General features: G+C 34.1%; 1 protein-coding gene and 1 long non-coding RNA gene across 3 annotated transcripts; one reads left to right on the forward strand and one right to left on the reverse strand.

The window, feature by feature from the left end:
* Positions 1–12: 12 nt before the first annotated feature.
* Positions 13–17343, forward strand: LOC135789881 (uncharacterized). Of its 2 annotated transcripts, none has more exons than XR_010547676.1 (4): positions 13–400; positions 3694–3733; positions 11565–11591; positions 17311–17343. It is a non-coding gene; the product is annotated as an uncharacterized lncRNA (long non-coding RNA). The 2 variants fall into 2 exon arrangements; XR_010547675.1 differs by lacking the exon at positions 13–400 and adding an exon at positions 468–951.
* LOC135789497 (uncharacterized) lies at positions 1151–3462 on the reverse strand. The gene is made up of 2 exons (XM_065299344.1): positions 3290–3462; positions 1151–2731 (listed from the first exon to the last, which is right to left on the reverse strand). Exon 2 carries the CDS (start codon positions 2527–2529, stop codon positions 1276–1278), a length of 1254 nt encoding a protein of 417 aa, XP_065155416.1. The 5' UTR covers positions 2530–2731; positions 3290–3462; the 3' UTR covers positions 1151–1275.
* Positions 17344–18741: the final 1398 nt, after the last annotated feature.

Raw genomic sequence — 18741 nt, forward strand, 5'->3', positions numbered from 1 at the left:
CCGCCAAAGTTTAGTTTTTCGATTTATTTGCTAGTTGTTTTTATTCGTTAAGCTTTATTTACAATTACTTTGAATGACTAGTTATTTTCCGACGGCGCACGTGAAATATTAACTTTTTAAAATTATTGTATTATATTTTGTTTACTCTATTATTAAACTTTTATTCTGTAATATTGTATAGGATACGCAGGACGGAAAGATGTAGGAAAATGTTGCAAGAAGCAAACACAAACTAAGTGAGCTGGCCTTTTATATCTGTGGCATACCTGCGGCATTCCTGCAAAAAGTGGATGGTGAGGGGAAAGGTGGGCCTTTGGGGTGCTGAATCCATGTCCTATAGAAGAGAACCTCAGAAATGAGCATTAATATAAAAAAGTAAAATTTTGTGCAAAAGATTGAGGTATGTATTCTACAGAATTAGTTTTTAAAATGATATTTCAATGTAACCTCATGCGTCATAATCGAGTTTAGTTATGGGTGCGTGTGGATTGCATTTCTTTTAACTTAAGCCGCGTGCTATCAGCGCGTGTGTTTTGCGCATTTCACGCTCTCTTCTGCGGTTGCGCGATTGTCTTATCGGTAACGCTTGATGTCGTTGGATATTTGGCATGTTCTTTCGATGTTGTGCAGATAGTTCCGTGCCGATCGCTGTTTTATGCAGACGTACTTCTTGCGGGTCGTATCATTTTTTCACATTCAGTTCGGGATATCGCGTTTTATTCATTCACTAATTGCCTATTTAGTGGTAACTAACATGTATAGTCTATTGTTAAATATTTACCGCGGTATGAATCTCAATAAGTGCTGGATTTTTGTTCGCGTGTGACGTGTGCGTTGCAATTTTCACAAAATGGCCGCGTTCCTAACACTCTGGACGTTTACGGCTGTGGTGTTGTCGTCCATTATCGAGTGTTATTGCTGCTTCTTCGACATCGGACCGTTTTCGAATTGGTAAGTAACATAAATTGGGTATTAGCATGGTTGTTGTATTTCTTAAGTTTAGATATTTTTAGTTTCAATATATTTTTGGTTTTGTCCATAAACAGACTCAGACTCAGCAAACTTCGTTCCGTCTTACTATTTATATCCAAATGCTGTAGTAGTAATAACAACAGTATTAATTTAAGGAAGTATTAAAATAATACGCATGTTATCAATATAATCAATTATTTATTTATATCTATAATAATTATTGCGGATCCTTTTGACTATATAAAAATAATACCAAAGAATCAAATGATAATGCACAGTCAAAACAATGTTTATAGGAACAAACTACTCCTGGACATGAAAATTAAATGATATGTTAGATAGGTCTCTACAGTTGGTAAATGAAATTGAAAATGGGTCTGATTTAGTTTGGTGGGTCTCTACATGGTTTTGTACTACATGGTTATTGAAATTGATAGTAGTATCTTCAGTAGTTACTTCATCAACTTCTGCAGCTACTTCATCAACTTCAGTAGTAACTTCAGGAACTTCAGTTTTGATGGGGTTGCTACTGAAAATGTCACAATCTGTAGATTCCTCATTTGTAAGTGAGTCTATATTCTCCATTTTAACATTAACAGACTCTATTTGGTAATCGAAGGAAGATTCATCCATATAATCTTCAGCATAAGTAGATAAATCAGCAGCTGCGCCTGCCAACAAAGTTGTTGAGGGTTTTTTCCTCAGAGCACGGCCAGTGTACAAATGAGGCTCAGGCAATTTGAGGAATTGCGCCACTACTTTCGAGATATATCCAAATTTATTAATCCCTGTTGGCTGTGGTGTACACCTTCCATTTTGATAATTGAGAAAAAATCGAGTCGTATTAGGTATTCGCAGGGCCATATATTTCTTACAAATCGGGTAAAATTCACTACCAATTACAAACCGTCGTTCAGTATGTGTTTGTTGGTCTGGTATATGTACTAATAATTCTGTATTGAGATCTTCGACATCGTTGATTTCCATTCTCAGTAGTTCCTCTCTGCGGCACTTTCCGGTAATTCCAAAAATTAAACCAACTTTCGTAAATAAATATTTATCATCTGGTGCAGTTGCGATGAATTCTTTTATCTGTTCAGCAGTAAGGGCTCTCGTCTTCTTCGGTTCGTATCCTTCATTTTGTTTTTTCAAAAATCCTCGAAGCCTGACGTATTTGCTTATGTCAACATTGTGTATTAGCTCAAGCGTGCTTCTTAACATTGAATAAGTGCTCCACAGTGATGGCGGTTTCACTTTCTTGGCCAATAATACGAAATATGTGACTAGTACCTTTTCTGAGAAAGAATCCGGGTGCGATTTTTGTTGCCAGTTGATGAAACTTGCGTAGGCTCTATTGTATTGTTCTTTTGATTTTGTCGGGAGAAACTGATCAAAAGTGGTCGACGCTATTTCTAGCAACGCGTGAGTGCCAAGTGAAGTGATGTTTTCTTTTGTTTCTAAGATTTTCGTTTCTTCTATTTCCATATTTTTCGTTTCTTCTGTTTTCATGTTGATATTCTCTGTCATTTCCATATTCTTGGTTTCTTCTGTTTCCATGTTTTATTTTCTATTTATGTAGATAGGAATGTTGTTGTAAATAGGCACTCGACAGTACAATTAAACCCAAATATCATACAAAAATTAACAAACTGAACGCGTACATTCAACGTCCGCTACATCTGAAGAACGACTGTTGAAATTCGGCTTCGGCGACCAGTGCAACGCCCCCTACCATGACTCTATGTGTCGGCTGTCGGTTCTGGAATGTTGAGCAAATTAAAATACGGCCAAACCGTGACTAATGAAACACTTTAGTCATGGACACGTGTAGTACAAGGCTTTACGGAATGCTATGCACCGTGAGTAAAACGAACTCCCATATTTATTTATGTATAACTTTACATTTGCTAGTTGTGTGCGAAGACCGTTGCGAATTTGTACTCGTGACTAAAACCCGTGACTAAAGTACTTTAGTCACGGTTCTATTTTTCAACTTCCACTCAATTTCTATTTTTTGTATTACTACTTTTGTATTTTAAAACTTCGAACTTCGATCGCACAATACCGGAAAATGTAAGATTATAAATACATGCGAGTTCGCGTAAGCAATCGAAATCCAATACAACCAGGCGTTCTGCGCCTGATTTGTTTGATTGACGACGCATGACATTTCATATGGCTTTGTTTTGCAAATGTCAATGCCTTGGGCGTCCGTGATTAAATTGCCACTTTTCGTGTATCGAAACCGTGAAAAAAGTGACGATTTATCAAGTGAGCTAAACGGCACCTTAACAACTTTTAACTACGTTATGCTTACGCAAATTTTTCTACTTCCACGTAGTATTTTTGTATTTGTTCTTGTGTATTATAAGTCTTCGAACTCCGTTCACACGCTATTGAGAAATGTAAGGTTAGATGCATGAGAGCTCGCGCACGGACTTGAAATTACTACGGCGAGACGCGCCGCACCGGGTCGTGCCGCGTCTATTCGTGCCGCACCGCGCCTACACGACAGCAGATGCGCATGATGGCAGTAGCTTTGACTGACAGTGCGTAGCATATCGCCTTATATTGCACCGTAGGTCGTAGACTAGAAAGGTGGAAGGTGCACATACCTAAACATTGTTATATACGAATTGAGTTGAACCTTTTTTTGTCTTTTTGCAAACATAATACTGCATTGTATGAAATTTTCTAATTAATATTTTCTTTCAATTACAGTACCTACCGTGCCTTAAGACCTGATAGACTGTATGCATTGGTAAGTTTCGAAATAGATAATATTTTTCGTGAAAATGTTCGCTACGTGCGAGAGCTTTTCTTAATTATACACAATTGCCACCGTAAAATTTTTCGCATCCTGTCTCAAAATGGCGGCCCAAAAGTTAATTTATCATTTTTTTCTGAAATTGCTGTACAAGTTATATTTTATTTCGGGACTTGTTGGTATTATTTCTCTAAATCTCATCAAAAATAGATACTGCATTAGGTCATAGCTAGATGTATTGTTTCTTCAAGTTTAAAAGTTTAGTTTTGCATGGTTTCGACGATTAACACCTCGATATTTTTTGTGTATATAGGAAACGGTTTCTTTTCGATTTCATTAGTATTAATTAGTATTAGTATTAATTAGTCAACGCGCCGGCTTTGCGCATCTGTTGCTTTCTTATCATATAATATCATATATTAACAAGCTAAGTAAAATATACACTTACTGTACCCTATACCCTCACAATATCGTTATGAAAACGATACTTTATTAAAACCATTGCAAATTAATGCAATTAATTATCTCTTTTAGTGTACGAGATATTCGCGATTGAATAAAATGGGCAAAAATTGAAAAATGTCACTTTTTAGTACTTTTAATGGCGGTTTTTGACCTTTTACTGTAGGAAATATAATTATTTTATATTTTTATCTGACAGAGAATTTTCCAATCTTTCATAATCAACAATTCGTTGGTATCTGTTTTAGTTTAAGAGATATCAATTTTTGAAAATCGTCGAAAAAAAGTATCAAGCACCCCCTAAGCAATTTTTTCTTAAGACTTACTTTCATCCTCAGATTTCCCTTTAACTATCCTATCTGATAGAGATTGGTCCGTAGATTAAGACGCTGCAAATCAGATCTTATTTATCTCTTTTAGTTTACGAGATATTCGCGATTGAATAAAATGGGCAAAAATTGAAAATGTCACTTTTAGCACTTTTAGTGGCGCGTTTTCGACCTTTTACTGTAGGAAATATAATTATTTTATATTTTTATCTGACAGAGAATTTTCCAATCTTTCATAATCAACAATTCGTTGGTAGCTATCTCTTTTAGTTTAAGAGATATGAATTTTTGAAAATCGTCGAAAAAAAGTATCAAGCACCCCCTTGGCAATTTTTTCTTAAGACTTAAAATTTCATCTCTCAGATTTCCTTTTAACTATCCTATCTGATAGAGATTGGTCCGTAGATTAAGACGCTGCGATCAGATCTTATTTATCTCTTTTAGTTTACGAGATATTCGCGATTGAATAAAATGGGCAAAATTGATAAATGTCACTTTTAGCACTTTTAGTCGCGTTTTTCGACCTTTTACTGTAGGAAATATAATTATTTTATATTTTTATCTGATAGAGAATTTTCCAATCTTTCATAATCAACAATTCGTTGGTAGCTATCTCTTTTAGTTTAAGAGATATGAATTTTTGAAAATCGTCGAAAAAAGTATCAAGCACCCCCTTGGCAATTTTTCTTAAGACTTAAAATTTCATCTCTCAGATTTCCTTTTAACTATCCTATCTGATAGAGATTGGTCCGTAGATTAAGACGCTGCGATCAGATCTTATTTATCTCTTTTAGTTTACGAGATATTCGCGATTGAATAAAATGGGCAAAATTGATAAATGTCACTTTTAGCACTTTTAGTCGCGTTTTTCGACCTTTTACTGTAGGAAATATAATTATTTTATATTTTTATCTGATAGAGAATTTTCCAATCTTTCATAATCAACAATTCGTTGGTAGCTATCTCTTTTAGTTTAAGAGATATGAATTTTTGAAAATCGTCGAAAAAAAGTATCAAGCACCCCCTTGGCAATTTTTTCTTAAGACTTAAAATTTCATCTCTCAGATTTCCTTTTAACTATCCTATCTGATAGAGATTGGTCCGTAGATTAAGACGCTGCGATCAGATCTTATTTATCTCTTTTAGTTTACGAGATATTCGCGATTGAATAAAATGGGCAAAAATTGATAAATGTCACTTTTTAGCACTTTTAGTCGCGTTTTTCGACCTTTTACTGTAGGAAATATAATTATTTTATATTTTTATCTGATAGAGAATTTTCCAATCTTTCATAATCAACAATTCGTTGGTAGCTATCTCTTTTAGTTTAAGAGATATGAATTTTTGAAAATCGTCGAAAAAAGTATCAAGCACCCCCTTGGCAATTTTTCTTAAGACTTAAAATTTCATCTCTCAGATTTCCTTTTAACTATCCTATCTGATAGAGATTGGTCCGTAGATTAAGACGCTGCGATCAGATCTTATTTATCTCTTTTAGTTTACGAGATATTCGCGATTGAATAAAATGGGCAAAAATTGATAAATGTCACTTTTTAGCACTTTTAGTCGCGTTTTTCGACCTTTTACTGTAGGAAATATAATTATTTTATATTTTTATCTGATAGAGAATTTTCCAATCTTTCATAATCAACAATTCGTTGGTAGCTATCTCTTTTAGTTTAAGAGATATGAATTTTTGAAAATCGTCGAAAAAAAGTATCAAGCACCCCCCCTTGGCAATTTTTTCTTAAGACTTAAAATTTCATCTCTCAGATTTCCCTTTTAACTATCCTATCTGATAGAGATTGGTCCGTAGATTAAGACGCTGCGATCAGATCTTATTTATCTCTTTTAGTTTACGAGATATTCGCGATTGAATAAAATGGGCAAAATTGATAAATGTCACTTTTAGCACTTTTAGTCGCGTTTTTCGACCTTTTACTGTAGGAAATATAATTATTTTATATTTTTATCTGATAGAGAATTTTCCAATCTTTCATAATCAACAATTCGTTGGTAGCTATCTCTTTTAGTTTAAGAGATATGAATTTTTGAAAATCGTCGAAAAAAAGTATCAAGCACCCCCCCTTGGCAATTTTTTCTTAAGACTTAAAATTTCATCTTTCAAATTTCCCTTTTAACTATCTTATCTGATAGAGATTGGTCCGTAGATTAAGACGCTGCGATCAGATCTTATTTATCTCTTTTAGTTTACGAGATATTCGCGATTGAATAAAATGGGCAAAAATTGATAAATGTCACTTTTTAGCACTTTTAGTCGCGTTTTTCGACCTTTTACTGTAGGAAATATAATTATTTTATATTTTTATCTGATAGAGAATTTTCCAATCTTTCATAATCAACAATTCGTTGGTAGCTATCTCTTTTAGTTTAAGAGATATGAATTTTTGAAAATCGTCGAAAAAAAGTATCAAGCACCCCCCCTTGGCAATTTTTTCTTAAGACTTAAAATTTCATCTCTCAGATTTCCCTTTTAACTATCCTATCTGATAGAGATTGGTCCGTAGATTAAGACGCTGCGATCAGATCTTATTTATCTCTTTTAGTTTACGAGATATTCGCGATTGAATAAAATGGGCAAAAATTGATAAATGTCACTTTTAGCACTTTTAGTCGCGTTTTCGACCTTTTACTGTAGGAAATATAATTATTTTATATTTTTATCTGATAGAGAATTTTCCAATCTTTCATAATCAACAATTCGTTGGTAGCTATCTCTTTTAGTTTAAGAGATATGAATTTTTGAAAATCGTCGAAAAAAAGTATCAAGCACCCCCTTGGCAATTTTTCTTAAGACTTAAAATTTCATCTCTCAGATTTCCTTTTAACTATCCTATCTGATAGAGATTGGTCCGTAGATTAAGACGCTGCGATCAGATCTTATTTATCTCTTTTAGTTTACGAGATATTCGCGATTGAATAAAATGGGCAAAAATTGATAAATGTCACTTTTTAGCACTTTTAGTCGCGTTTTTCGACCTTTACTGTAGGAAATATAATTATTTTATATTTTTATCTGATAGAGAATTTTCCAATCTTTCATAATCAACAATTCGTTGGTAGCTATCTCTTTTAGTTTAAGAGATATGAATTTTTGAAAATCGTCGAAAAAAAGTATCAAGCACCCCCCCTTGGCAATTTTTTCTTAAGACTTAAAATTTCATCTCTCAGATTTCCTTTTAACTATCTTATCTGATAGAGATTGGTCCGTAGATTAAGACGCTGCGATCAGATCTTATTTATCTCTTTTAGTTTACGAGATATTCGCGATTGAATAAAATGGGCAAAAATTGATAAATGTCACTTTTTAGCACTTTTAGTCGCGTTTTTCGACCTTTTACTGTAGGAAATATAATTATTTTATATTTTTATCTGATAGAGAATTTTCCAATCTTTCATAATCAACAATTCGTTGGTAGCTATCTCTTTTAGTTTAAGAGATATGAATTTTTGAAAATCGTCGAAAAAAAGTATCAAGCACCCCCCCTTGGCAATTTTTTCTTAAGACTTAAAATTTCATCTCTCAGATTTCCTTTTAACTATCCTATCTGATAGAGATTGGTCCGTAGATTAAGACGCTGCGATCAGATCTTATTTATCTCTTTTAGTTTACGAGATATTCGCGATTGAATAAAATGGGCAAAAATTGATAAATGTCACTTTTTAGCACTTTTAGTCGCGTTTTTCGACCTTTTACTGTAGGAAATATAATTATTTTATATTTTTATCTGATAGAGAATTTTCCAATCTTTCATAATCAACAATTCGTTGGTAGCTATCTCTTTTAGTTTAAGAGATATGAATTTTTGAAAATCGTCGAAAAAAAGTATCAAGCACCCCCCCTTGGCAATTTTTTCTTAAGACTTAAAATTTCATCTCTCAAATTTGCCTTTTAACTATCCTATCTGATAGAGATTGGTCCGTAGATTAAGACGCTGCGATCAGATCTAATTTATCTCTTTTAGTTTACGAGATATTCGCGATTGAATAAAATGGGCAAAAATTGATAAATGTCACTTTTTAGCACTTTTAGTCGCGTTTTTCGACCTTTTACTGTAGGAAATATAATTATTTTATATTTTTATCTGATAGAGAATTTTCCAATCTTTCATAATCAACAATTCGTTGGTAGCTATCTCTTTTAGTTTAAGAGATATGAATTTTTGAAAATCGTCGAAAAAAAGTATCAAGCACCCCCTTGGCAATTTTTCTTAAGACTTAAAATTTCATCTCTCAGATTTCCCTTTTAACTATCCTATCTGATAGAGATTGGTCCGTAGATTAAGACGCTGCGATCAGATCTAATTTATCTCTTTTAGTTTACGAGATATTCGCGATTGAATAAAATGGGCAAAATTGATAAATGTCACTTTTAGCACTTTTAGTCGCGTTTTTCGACCTTTTACTGTAGGAAATATAATTATTTTATATTTTTATCTGATAGAGAATTTTCCAATCTTTCATAATCAACAATTCGTTGGTAGCTATCTCTTTTAGTTTCAGAGATATGAATTTTTGAAAATCGTCGAAAAAAAGTATCAAGCACCCCCCCTTGGCAATTTTTTCTTAAGACTTAAAATTTCATCTCTCAAATTTCCTTTTTAACTATCCTATCTGATAGAGATTGGTCCGTAGATTAAGACGCTGCGATCAGATCTTATTTATCTCTTTTAGTTTACGAGATATTCGCGATTGAATAAAATGGGCAAAAATTGATAAATGTCACTTTTTAGCACTTTTAGTCGCGTTTTTCGACCTTTTACTGTAGGAAATATAATTATTTTATATTTTTATCTGATAGAGAATTTTCCAATCTTTCATAATCAACAATTCGTTGGTAGCTATCTCTTTTAGTTTAAGAGATATGAATTTTGAAAATCGTCGAAAAAAGTATCAAGCACCCCTTGGCAATTTTTTCTTAAGACTTAAAATTTCATCTCTCAAATTTCCCTTTTAACTATCTTATCTGATAGAGATTGGTCCGTAGATTAAGACGCTGCGATCAGATCTTATTTATCTCTTTTAGTTTACGAGATATTCGCGATTGAATAAAATGGGCAAAAATTGATAAATGTCACTTTTTAGCACTTTTAGTCGCGTTTTTCGACCTTTTACTGTAGGAAATATAATTATTTTATATTTTTATCTGATAGAGAATTTTCCAATCTTTCATAATCAACAATTCGTTGGTAGCTATCTCTTTTAGTTTAAGAGATATGAATTTTTGAAAATCGTCGAAAAAAAGTATCAAGCACCCCCCCTTGGCAATTTTTTCTTAAGACTTAAAATTTCATCCCTCAGATTTCCATTTTAACTATCCTATCTGATAGAGATTGGTCCGTAGATTAAGACGCTGCGATCAGATCTTATTTATCTCTTTTAGTTTACGAGATATTCGCGATTGAATAAAATGGGCAAAAATTGCAAAATGTCACTTTTTAGCACACTTAACCACGTTTCTATTTTATAGAAATTTTTCCGTAGTTTGAAAAATTTCAATCTGTTTCTTTCTATCGCGTTTAGTTTTTGCGGAAATCGAGAGAAATTAGAATCACATGCATTACATTGTAATATAGTTTAGATCGCATATATGAACCGTGCCAAATGTAATTCGCGCACAAGATCGCGGGCCGTCGACGCGCCGGCTTTGCGCGTTTCTTGCTTTCTTATCATAAAATCTCGCGGCGTTACTGGCACGGCTTCGGTATATGCTATCGATGGTTTGCAGCCAGTTTCGAGCCTGGCGCTGGCGTCTCCAGACGCATTTCGCGCGACGCGTATTGTTTTATCGGACTTCTATTTGCTACATTTGCATTATATTCGGTCATTAATCGACGTGTAACATGCATCTGCTGTATCTTGTGAATGATTAATAGTGCGTTTAACGTCCGTAAATGATTTTTTTGCGCGCTTTTGATGTTTACATTTCAAATTACAAGAATGCTGCGGTTTTATTGTCGGTTATTGTGTGACGTTGTCGGTCGCTAGATCAATTTGATTGATTGCCATGTTGTTCCCCGTTCTTAGCAGGTCCCTTCGTGCTTGAGTAAGTAATTTTTATCTCACCATTTCGATACTCCGCACCGAATGTTTGTGTGGGTGAATATATTATTATTATGTTGTACCATAGAATATTAATTAACGAAATATTGCGATCTGATAGGCATTATTACATTGCTTATGACTGGCATTTTCATAAAATAACAAAGTTGTTGCATATTTGATAAAATGTGTTTTAAATTTAAACCTGCCATTACTAGATAGTCGGTTAGATGGCACTACGATGTACGTTTTTGCGTTAAATATTGCTTGTCGGTGGTAGTGAGTGCACATCGTGTCCGTGTGCGATCACGCGATTTCGCACAAGAGATAAGTTTGTTTACCTGCAGGTATCGAATCTTTATTTCGTGGAATCAAAACACACCGTGGCTATTTATTATATTTGCATCGTAAATAAGCAAATATTCTTCAATTCTTTCATGAATATAACTAACAGTTTTATATTAATTTTTATAGTTTATTATCAAAATCATCAAGAATGCGAAACATTTTTATTATCAGCAGATCACTGAAACAGATATCACTTAAGTATTTTATGTAAAATCTGGCACTCTGTCAGCATAAGAAATCAGAATTACACAAATCGAATTTTAATTTTTCATTACTTTTTAATAATATAAATTTTGAAACTACTGTATCATTCGTAGATGGCCCTAGCATGACCCAAAAATCGTAAAATAGATTTGTATTGTTTATTTCTATATTTATCGGCAAGCGCGAGCATTCGACACGAGAATTGTGTTTGTTTTGAACACAATTTACACTTTCTTATCGCATTGCCGTGTGCCCTCGTTGCCATCTCTTCACGCCGCATGTTGCTGCATCATATTTTAGTTTTGATTGCAGGTAATAAGTAACTTTTACGTATACAGCATAGATGTTTATTTTTCTCTGTTTTTCGCTGTTTGAATATAATATTACATTAATATAATGTTTTCTTTCCTTATTTACAGTATATGCCGTGCCTTGGATCTGCATTGGTAAGTTTATAATTCAATTATATTTTTCGTTTTAATTCCTGCGTCGTAGTTTTTATTTACGTGGTTTTTTTTGCGTTCCACCACGTATTGCAAAGACACAAGACAGTCGCGTTTCAATCCGCTGCTCTGTATCTCTTTTAATTATTCACAATCGGAGAAAACTCTCCAAACCTGAAAAAAATTTGCTTTTTGTGCAAACTAAGTTCGTAGTTATAATGATAGTTGTGTGTATACGCATATACGCAATAGTACTCGTTGCGCTAGGAATTGTATTTTTAATATTATAACACGCGAACGCGGTCTTAAACTAAGTTCGGATTAATTTTCCCAGATGCGGAATTTAATTCTTTATTTCCCTGTATCAAATTTTATTGCGAGAAAATTCCGTAACGCGAGTTATAATGATAGTTGTGTGTATACGCATATACGCAATAGTACTCGTTGCGCTAGGAATTGTATTTTTAATATTATAACACGCGAACGCGGTCTTAAACTAAGTTCGGATTAATTTTCCCAGATGCGGAATTTAATTCTTTATTTCCCTGTATCAAATTTATTGCGAGAAAATTCCGTAACGCGAGTTATAATGATAGTTGTGTGTATACGCATATACGCAATAGTACTCGTTGCGCTAGGAATTGTATTTTTTTAATATTATAACACGCGAACGCGGTCTTAAACTAAGTTCGGATTAATTTTCCCAGATGCGGAATTTAATTCTTTATTTCCTGTATCGAATTTTATTGCGAGAAAATTCCGTAACGCGAGTTATAATGATAGTTGTGTGTATACGCATATACGCAATAGTACTCGTTGCGCTAGGAATTGTACTTTTTAATATTATAACACGCGAACGCGGTCTTAAACTAAGTTCGGATTAATTTTCCCAGATGCGGAATTTAATTCTTTATTTCCCTGTATCGAAATTTTATTGCGAGAAAATTCCGTAACGCGAGTTATAATGATAGTTGTGTGTATACGCATATACGCAATAGTACTCGTTGCGCTAGGAATTGTACTTTTTAATATTATAACACGCGAACGCGGTCTTAAACTAAGTTCGGATTAATTTTCCCAGATGCGGAATTTAATTCTTTATTTCCCTGTATCAAATTTTATTGCGAGAAAATTCCGTAACGCGAGTTATAATGATAGTTGTGTGTATACGCATATACGCAATAGTACTCGTTGCGCTAGGAATTGTATTTTTTAATATTATAACACGCGAACGCGGTCTTAAACTAAGTTCGGATTAATTTTCCCAGATGCGGAATTTAATTCTTTATTTCCCTGTATCAAATTTTATTGCGAGAAAATTCCGTAACGCGAGTTATAATGATAGTTGTGTGTATACGCATATACGCAATAGTACTCGTTGCGCTAGGAATTGTATTTTTTAATATTATAACACGCGAACGCGGTCTTAAACTAAGTTCGGATTAATTTTCCCAGATGCGGAATTTAATTCTTTATTTCCCTGTATCAAATTTTATTGCGAGAAAATTCCGTAACGCGAGTTATAATGATAGTTGTGTGTATACGCATATACGCAATAGTACTCGTTGCGCTAGGAATTGTATTTTTTAATATTATAACACGCGAACGCGGTCTTAAACTAAGTTCGGATTAATTTTCCCAGATGCGGAATTTAATTCTTTATTTCCCTGTATCAAATTTTATTGCGAGAAAATTCCGTAACGCGAGTTATAATGATAGTTGTGTGTATACGCATATACGCAATAGTACTCGTTGCGCTAGGAATTGTATTTTGTTAATATTATAACACGCGAACGCGGTCTTAAACTAAGTTCGGATTAATTTTCCCAGATGCGGAATTTAATTCTTTATTTCCCTGTATCGAAATTTATTGCGAGAAAATTCCGTAACGCGAGTTATAATGATAGTTGTGTGTATACGCATATTCGCAATAGTACTCGTTGTGCTAGGAATTGTTCTGTTTTAATATTATAACACGCGAACGCGGTCTTAAACTAAGTTCGGATTAATTTTCCCAGATGCGGAATTAAATTTTTTATTTCCCTGTATCGAAATTTATTGCGAGAAAATTCCGTAACGCGAGTTATAATGATAGTTGTGTGTATACGCATATTCGCAATAGTACTCGTTGTGCTAGGAATTGTTCTGTTTTAATATTATAACACGCGAACGCGGTCTTAAACTAAGTTCGGATTAATTTTCCCAGATGCGGAATTAAATTTTTTATTTCCCTGTATCGAAATTTATTGCGAGAAAATTCCGTAACGCGAGTTATAATGATAGTTGTGTGTATACGCATATACGCAATAGTACTCGTTGCGCTAGGAATTGTACTTTTTAATATTATAACACGCGAACGCGGTCTTAAACTAAGTTCGGATTAATTTTCCCAGATGCGGAATTTAATTCTTTATTTCCCTGTATCAAATTTTATTGCGAGAAAATTCCGTAACGCGAGTTATAATGATAGTTGTGTGTATACGCATATACGCAATAGTACTCGTTGCGCTAGGAATTGTACTTTTTAATATTATAACACGCGAACGCGGTCTTAAACTAAGTTCGGATTAATTTTCCCAGATGCGGAATTTAATTCTTTATTTCCCTGTATCAAATTTTATTGCGAGAAAATTCCGTAACGCGAGTTATAATGATAGTTGTGTGTATACGCATATACGCAATAGTACTCGTTGCGCTAGGAATTGTATTTTTAATATTATAACACGCGAACGCGGTCTTAAACTAAGTTCGGATTAATTTTCCCAGATGCGGAATTTAATTCTTTATTTCCCTGTATCAAATTTTATTGCGAGAAAATTCCGTAACGCGAGTTATAATGATAGTTGTGTGTATACGCATATACGCAATAGTACTCGTTGCGCTAGGAATTGTATTTTTTAATATTATAACACGCGAACGCGGTCTTAAACTAAGTTCGGATTAATTTTCCCAGATGCGGAATTTAATTCTTTATTTCCCTGTATCAAATTTTATTGCGAGAAAATTCCGTAACGCGAGTTATAATGATAGTTGTGTGTATACGCATATACGCAATAGTACTCGTTGCGCTAGGAATTGTACTTTGTTAATATTATAACACGCGAACGCGGTCTTAAACTAAGTTCGGATTAATTTTCCCAGATGCGGAATTTAATTCTTTATTTCCCTGTATCAAATTTTATTGCGAGAAAATTCCGTAACGCGAGTTATAATGATAGTTGTGTGTATACGCATATACGCAATAGTACTCGTTGCGCTAGGAATTGTATTTTTTAATATTATAACACGCGAACGCGGTCTTAAACTAAGTTCGGATTAATTTTCCCAGATGCGGAATTTAATTCTTTATTTCCCTGTATCAAATTTTATTGCGAGAAAATTCCGTAACGCGAGTTATAATGATAGTTGTGTGTATATGCATATACGCAATAGTACTCGTTGCGCTAGGAATTGTATTTTTAATATTATAACACGCGAACGCGGTCTTAAACTAAGTTCGGATTAATTTTCCCAGATGCGGAATTTAATTCTTTATTTCCCTGTATCAAATTTTATTGCGAGAAAATTCCGTAACGCGAGTTATAATGATAGTTGTGTGTATATGCATATACGCAATAGTACTCGTTGCGCTAGGAATTGTATTTTTTAATATTATAACACGCGAACGCGGTCTTAAACTAAGTTCGGATTAATTTTCCCAGATGCGGAATTTAATTCTTTATTTCCCTGTATCAAATTTTATTGCGAGAAAATTCCGTAACGCGAGTTATAATGATAGTTGTGTGTATACGCATATACGCAATAGTACTCGTTGCGCTAGGAATTGTATTTTTTAATATTATAACACGCGAACGCGGTCTTAAACTAAGTTCGGATTAATTTTCCCAGATGCGGAATTTAATTCTTTATTTCCCTGTATCAAATTTTATTGCGAGAAAATTCCGTAACGCGAGTTATAATGATAGTTGTGTGTATACGCATATACGCAATAGTACTCGTTGCGCTAGGAATTGTATTTTTAATATTATAACACGCGAACGCGGTCTTAAACTAAGTTCGGATTAATTTTCCCAGATGCGGAATTTAATTCTTTATTTCCCTGTATCAAATTTTATTGCGAGAAAATTCCGTAACGCGAGTTATAATGATAGTTGTGTGTATACGCATATACGCAATAGTACTCGTTGCGCTAGGAATTGTACTTTTTAATATTATAACACGCGAACGCGGTCTTAAACTAAGTTCGGATTAATTTTCCCAGATGCGGAATTTAATTCTTTATTTCCCTGTATCGAATTTTATTGCGAGAAAATTCCGTAACGCGAGTTATAATGATAGTTGTGTGTATACGCATATACGCAATAGTACTCGTTGCGCTAGGAATTGTACTTTCTTAATATTATAACACGCGAACGCGGTCTTAAACTAAGTTCGGATTAATTTTCCCAGATGCGGAATTTAATTCTTTATTTCCCTGTATCGAATTTTATTGCGAGAAAATTCCGTAACGCGAGTTATAATGATAGTTGTGTGTATACGCATATACGCAATAGTACTCGTTGCGCTAGGAATTGTACTTTTTAATATTATAACACGCGAACGCGGTCTTAAACTAAGTTCGGATTAATTTTCCCAGATGCGGAATTTAATTCTTTATTTCCCTGTATCGAATTTTATTGCGAGAAAATTCCGTAACGCGAGTTATAATGATAGTTGTGTGTATACGCATATACGCAATAGTACTCGTTGCGCTAGGAATTGTACTTTTTAATATTATAACACGCGAACGCGGTCTTAAACTAAGTTCGGATTAACTTTCCCAGATGCGGAATTTAATTCTTTATTTCCCTGTATCGAAATTTATTGCGAGAAAATTCCGTAACGCGAGTTATAATGATAGTTGTGTGTATACGCATATACGCAATAGTACTCGTTGCGCTAGGAATTGTACTTTTTTAATATTATAACACGCGAACGCGGTCTTAAACTAAGTTCGGAATAATTTTCCCAGATGCGGAATTTAATTCTTTATTTCCCTGTATCGAATTTTATTGCGAGAAAATTCCGTAACGCGAGTTATAATGATAGTTGTGTGTATACGCATATACGCAATAGTTTCATTAGTATAACGCGCGAACCGAATGCGCGGAAATTAACAACTGATTATATTTTTTGAATTATTATATTTTATTTTATTTTAGTGCACTTCAAAAATGTGCTATTTCAATTATACACGCATATCGGGGTTTGTGTATAAACAAGTTTTTATATCGCTATAAACGTGCGCAATGCTGCCTCTCATGCTACGAACGTTCGACCGCTTCAGTCTGTTCTTACCTGCACGCGGCTCGGCATCATTATTTTATTCATTCCGATTACATTACATTTTATTATTGATTAAAAATGAGCATTTCTAACGGCACCTAATGACAACAGACATGTAGATTGTTTTGCTAAGTATGAATTACGCGTAAAATGATTATAAAACTGGTGTTTCCATGTGCGTGTCGGCTATTGGATTATTTCGATGTTGAGAATTGGAATTAGAAATATGTATCCTATTCGTAATTTTAAGTTAGTGTAATTAACGACTGTCCTTGGCAGGATATTCCGGGAAAATTGTGTGTTAAAATAGTACAGGTTCATTATTCCTCAAAACGAATATAAATAAGTGTGCATCATAGTGCGAGTTCTCACACACGTGTTGTTTTTTTGGTTTCAGTACTTCCTATGATTACCTGATGCACCGGTAAATTTGTAAACGTTATTAGTTATTACATTATACTTTCATATTTATCTAAAATTGCATGTAACGTGAATACCGTAACAACACAAAATTGATGCGTGCCGTCGGATGCGACTTGGATCTACCCGCAGAGTATGGTCATGCCAATCATCGGTTTAATAACGTGAAATTTTCCTTGCTCGCATTTTTATTTCATAAATCTGCAGGCTGTTTAACGTATTTTCGTAGTTTGGCAATTAATTATTGAGAGTAATATATTTGTAAAAGACGATTTAATTTTCTTCCGCGTGTGTGCTTGAGTTGCCGTCGGCGGACTGTTTTGCCTTGCTTGTGGCGTATCTGGAGAAGCGTCGCAAGGCAAATTTCAAGATCGCAATAAAATTCATATTGATGTTTTATTTATTCACAACTCTAGCTTCTCTACCTTTCCATTTCTTGATATTCTGAGAGAAACAGGTATTAGTTTAAATTTTCTTGTTGTGTCACCTTCTAATTATGAATGAAATTCTCTGCATCGAAATTTTGAATTTTCTAATAAAATGTAGCGATTTTCTTCTTGTATCACCCTATGTTCTACTTTTCCTTGCGTTCTAGTGTAAAACTGACTAAATTGGTCGTTTCTGGGTCGTTTTCTACTTAAACTTTGTATTTTATTTTTAATTTTAGGAATTTCCTGTTTGTATCACCCTGTATGTTTGTTTTTCTTGACTTCCTATTATAAGTTTTCTAAATTTGGTATTCCCGACTGTTTCCTTCTTTGTACTATTGATTTTCTTTTTGTAACACCCTGTATATTTGTTTTCCTTAATTTCCTATGAAAAACTGTCGACATTTAGTGTTTCCTAATATGTTCCATCTTGAACATTTTTTTTTCTTGAGCATTTTTTTTATGATGTAGTAAATTCCTTTTTGCAGCACCCTGTATATTTGTTTTCCTTGTTGTCCGTGAAAATTTAGCTTTATATATATATATATATAATGTTCTTGGCTCCTATGTGGAGCATAGAGCCTCACTAAGCGCCCTCCAACGGACTCTGTTTCGGGCAACCGCCTTTGCTTCGTTCCAGCCTATATTTTGGTTTCGGAGCTCCTCTATTGTGGATCTTCGCCAGGTATTGGCCGGTCTACCAACCCTTCTCTTCCCCTGTGGGTTCCATTCTAGCGCATTTCTGGCGATATCTCCGGCGTCTCTTCTCAAGATGTGCCCAATCCACCCCATTTTCTCTTGCGTATTTGATTTATAATGGGAGTTTCATCACATCGACGGTGCAACTCATCGTTGGAGATTGTCATTGGCCAGAATATGCGCAAGATCATTCTCAAGCACTTGTTTATGAAGGTTTGGAGTTTGTGTGTGCTTGAGCTCGTTGACCTCCATGTTTCGCATCCATATAAAAGGGTGGATTT

The sequence above is a fragment of the Atheta coriaria genome, unplaced genomic scaffold (assembly GCF_025399875.1).
Source record: "Atheta coriaria isolate IRGN ID8LTWV9N9 unplaced genomic scaffold, Caltech_Dcor_3.1 hic_scaffold_3_pilon, whole genome shotgun sequence".
Lineage (NCBI taxonomy): Eukaryota > Metazoa > Arthropoda > Insecta > Coleoptera > Staphylinidae > Dalotia > Dalotia coriaria.

Excerpts from the sequence above, each read along its gene's own strand:
- LOC135789497 (XM_065299344.1), bottom strand. The coding sequence starts at position 2,529 with ATGGAAACAGAAGAAACCAAGAATATGGAAATGACAGAGAATATCAAC.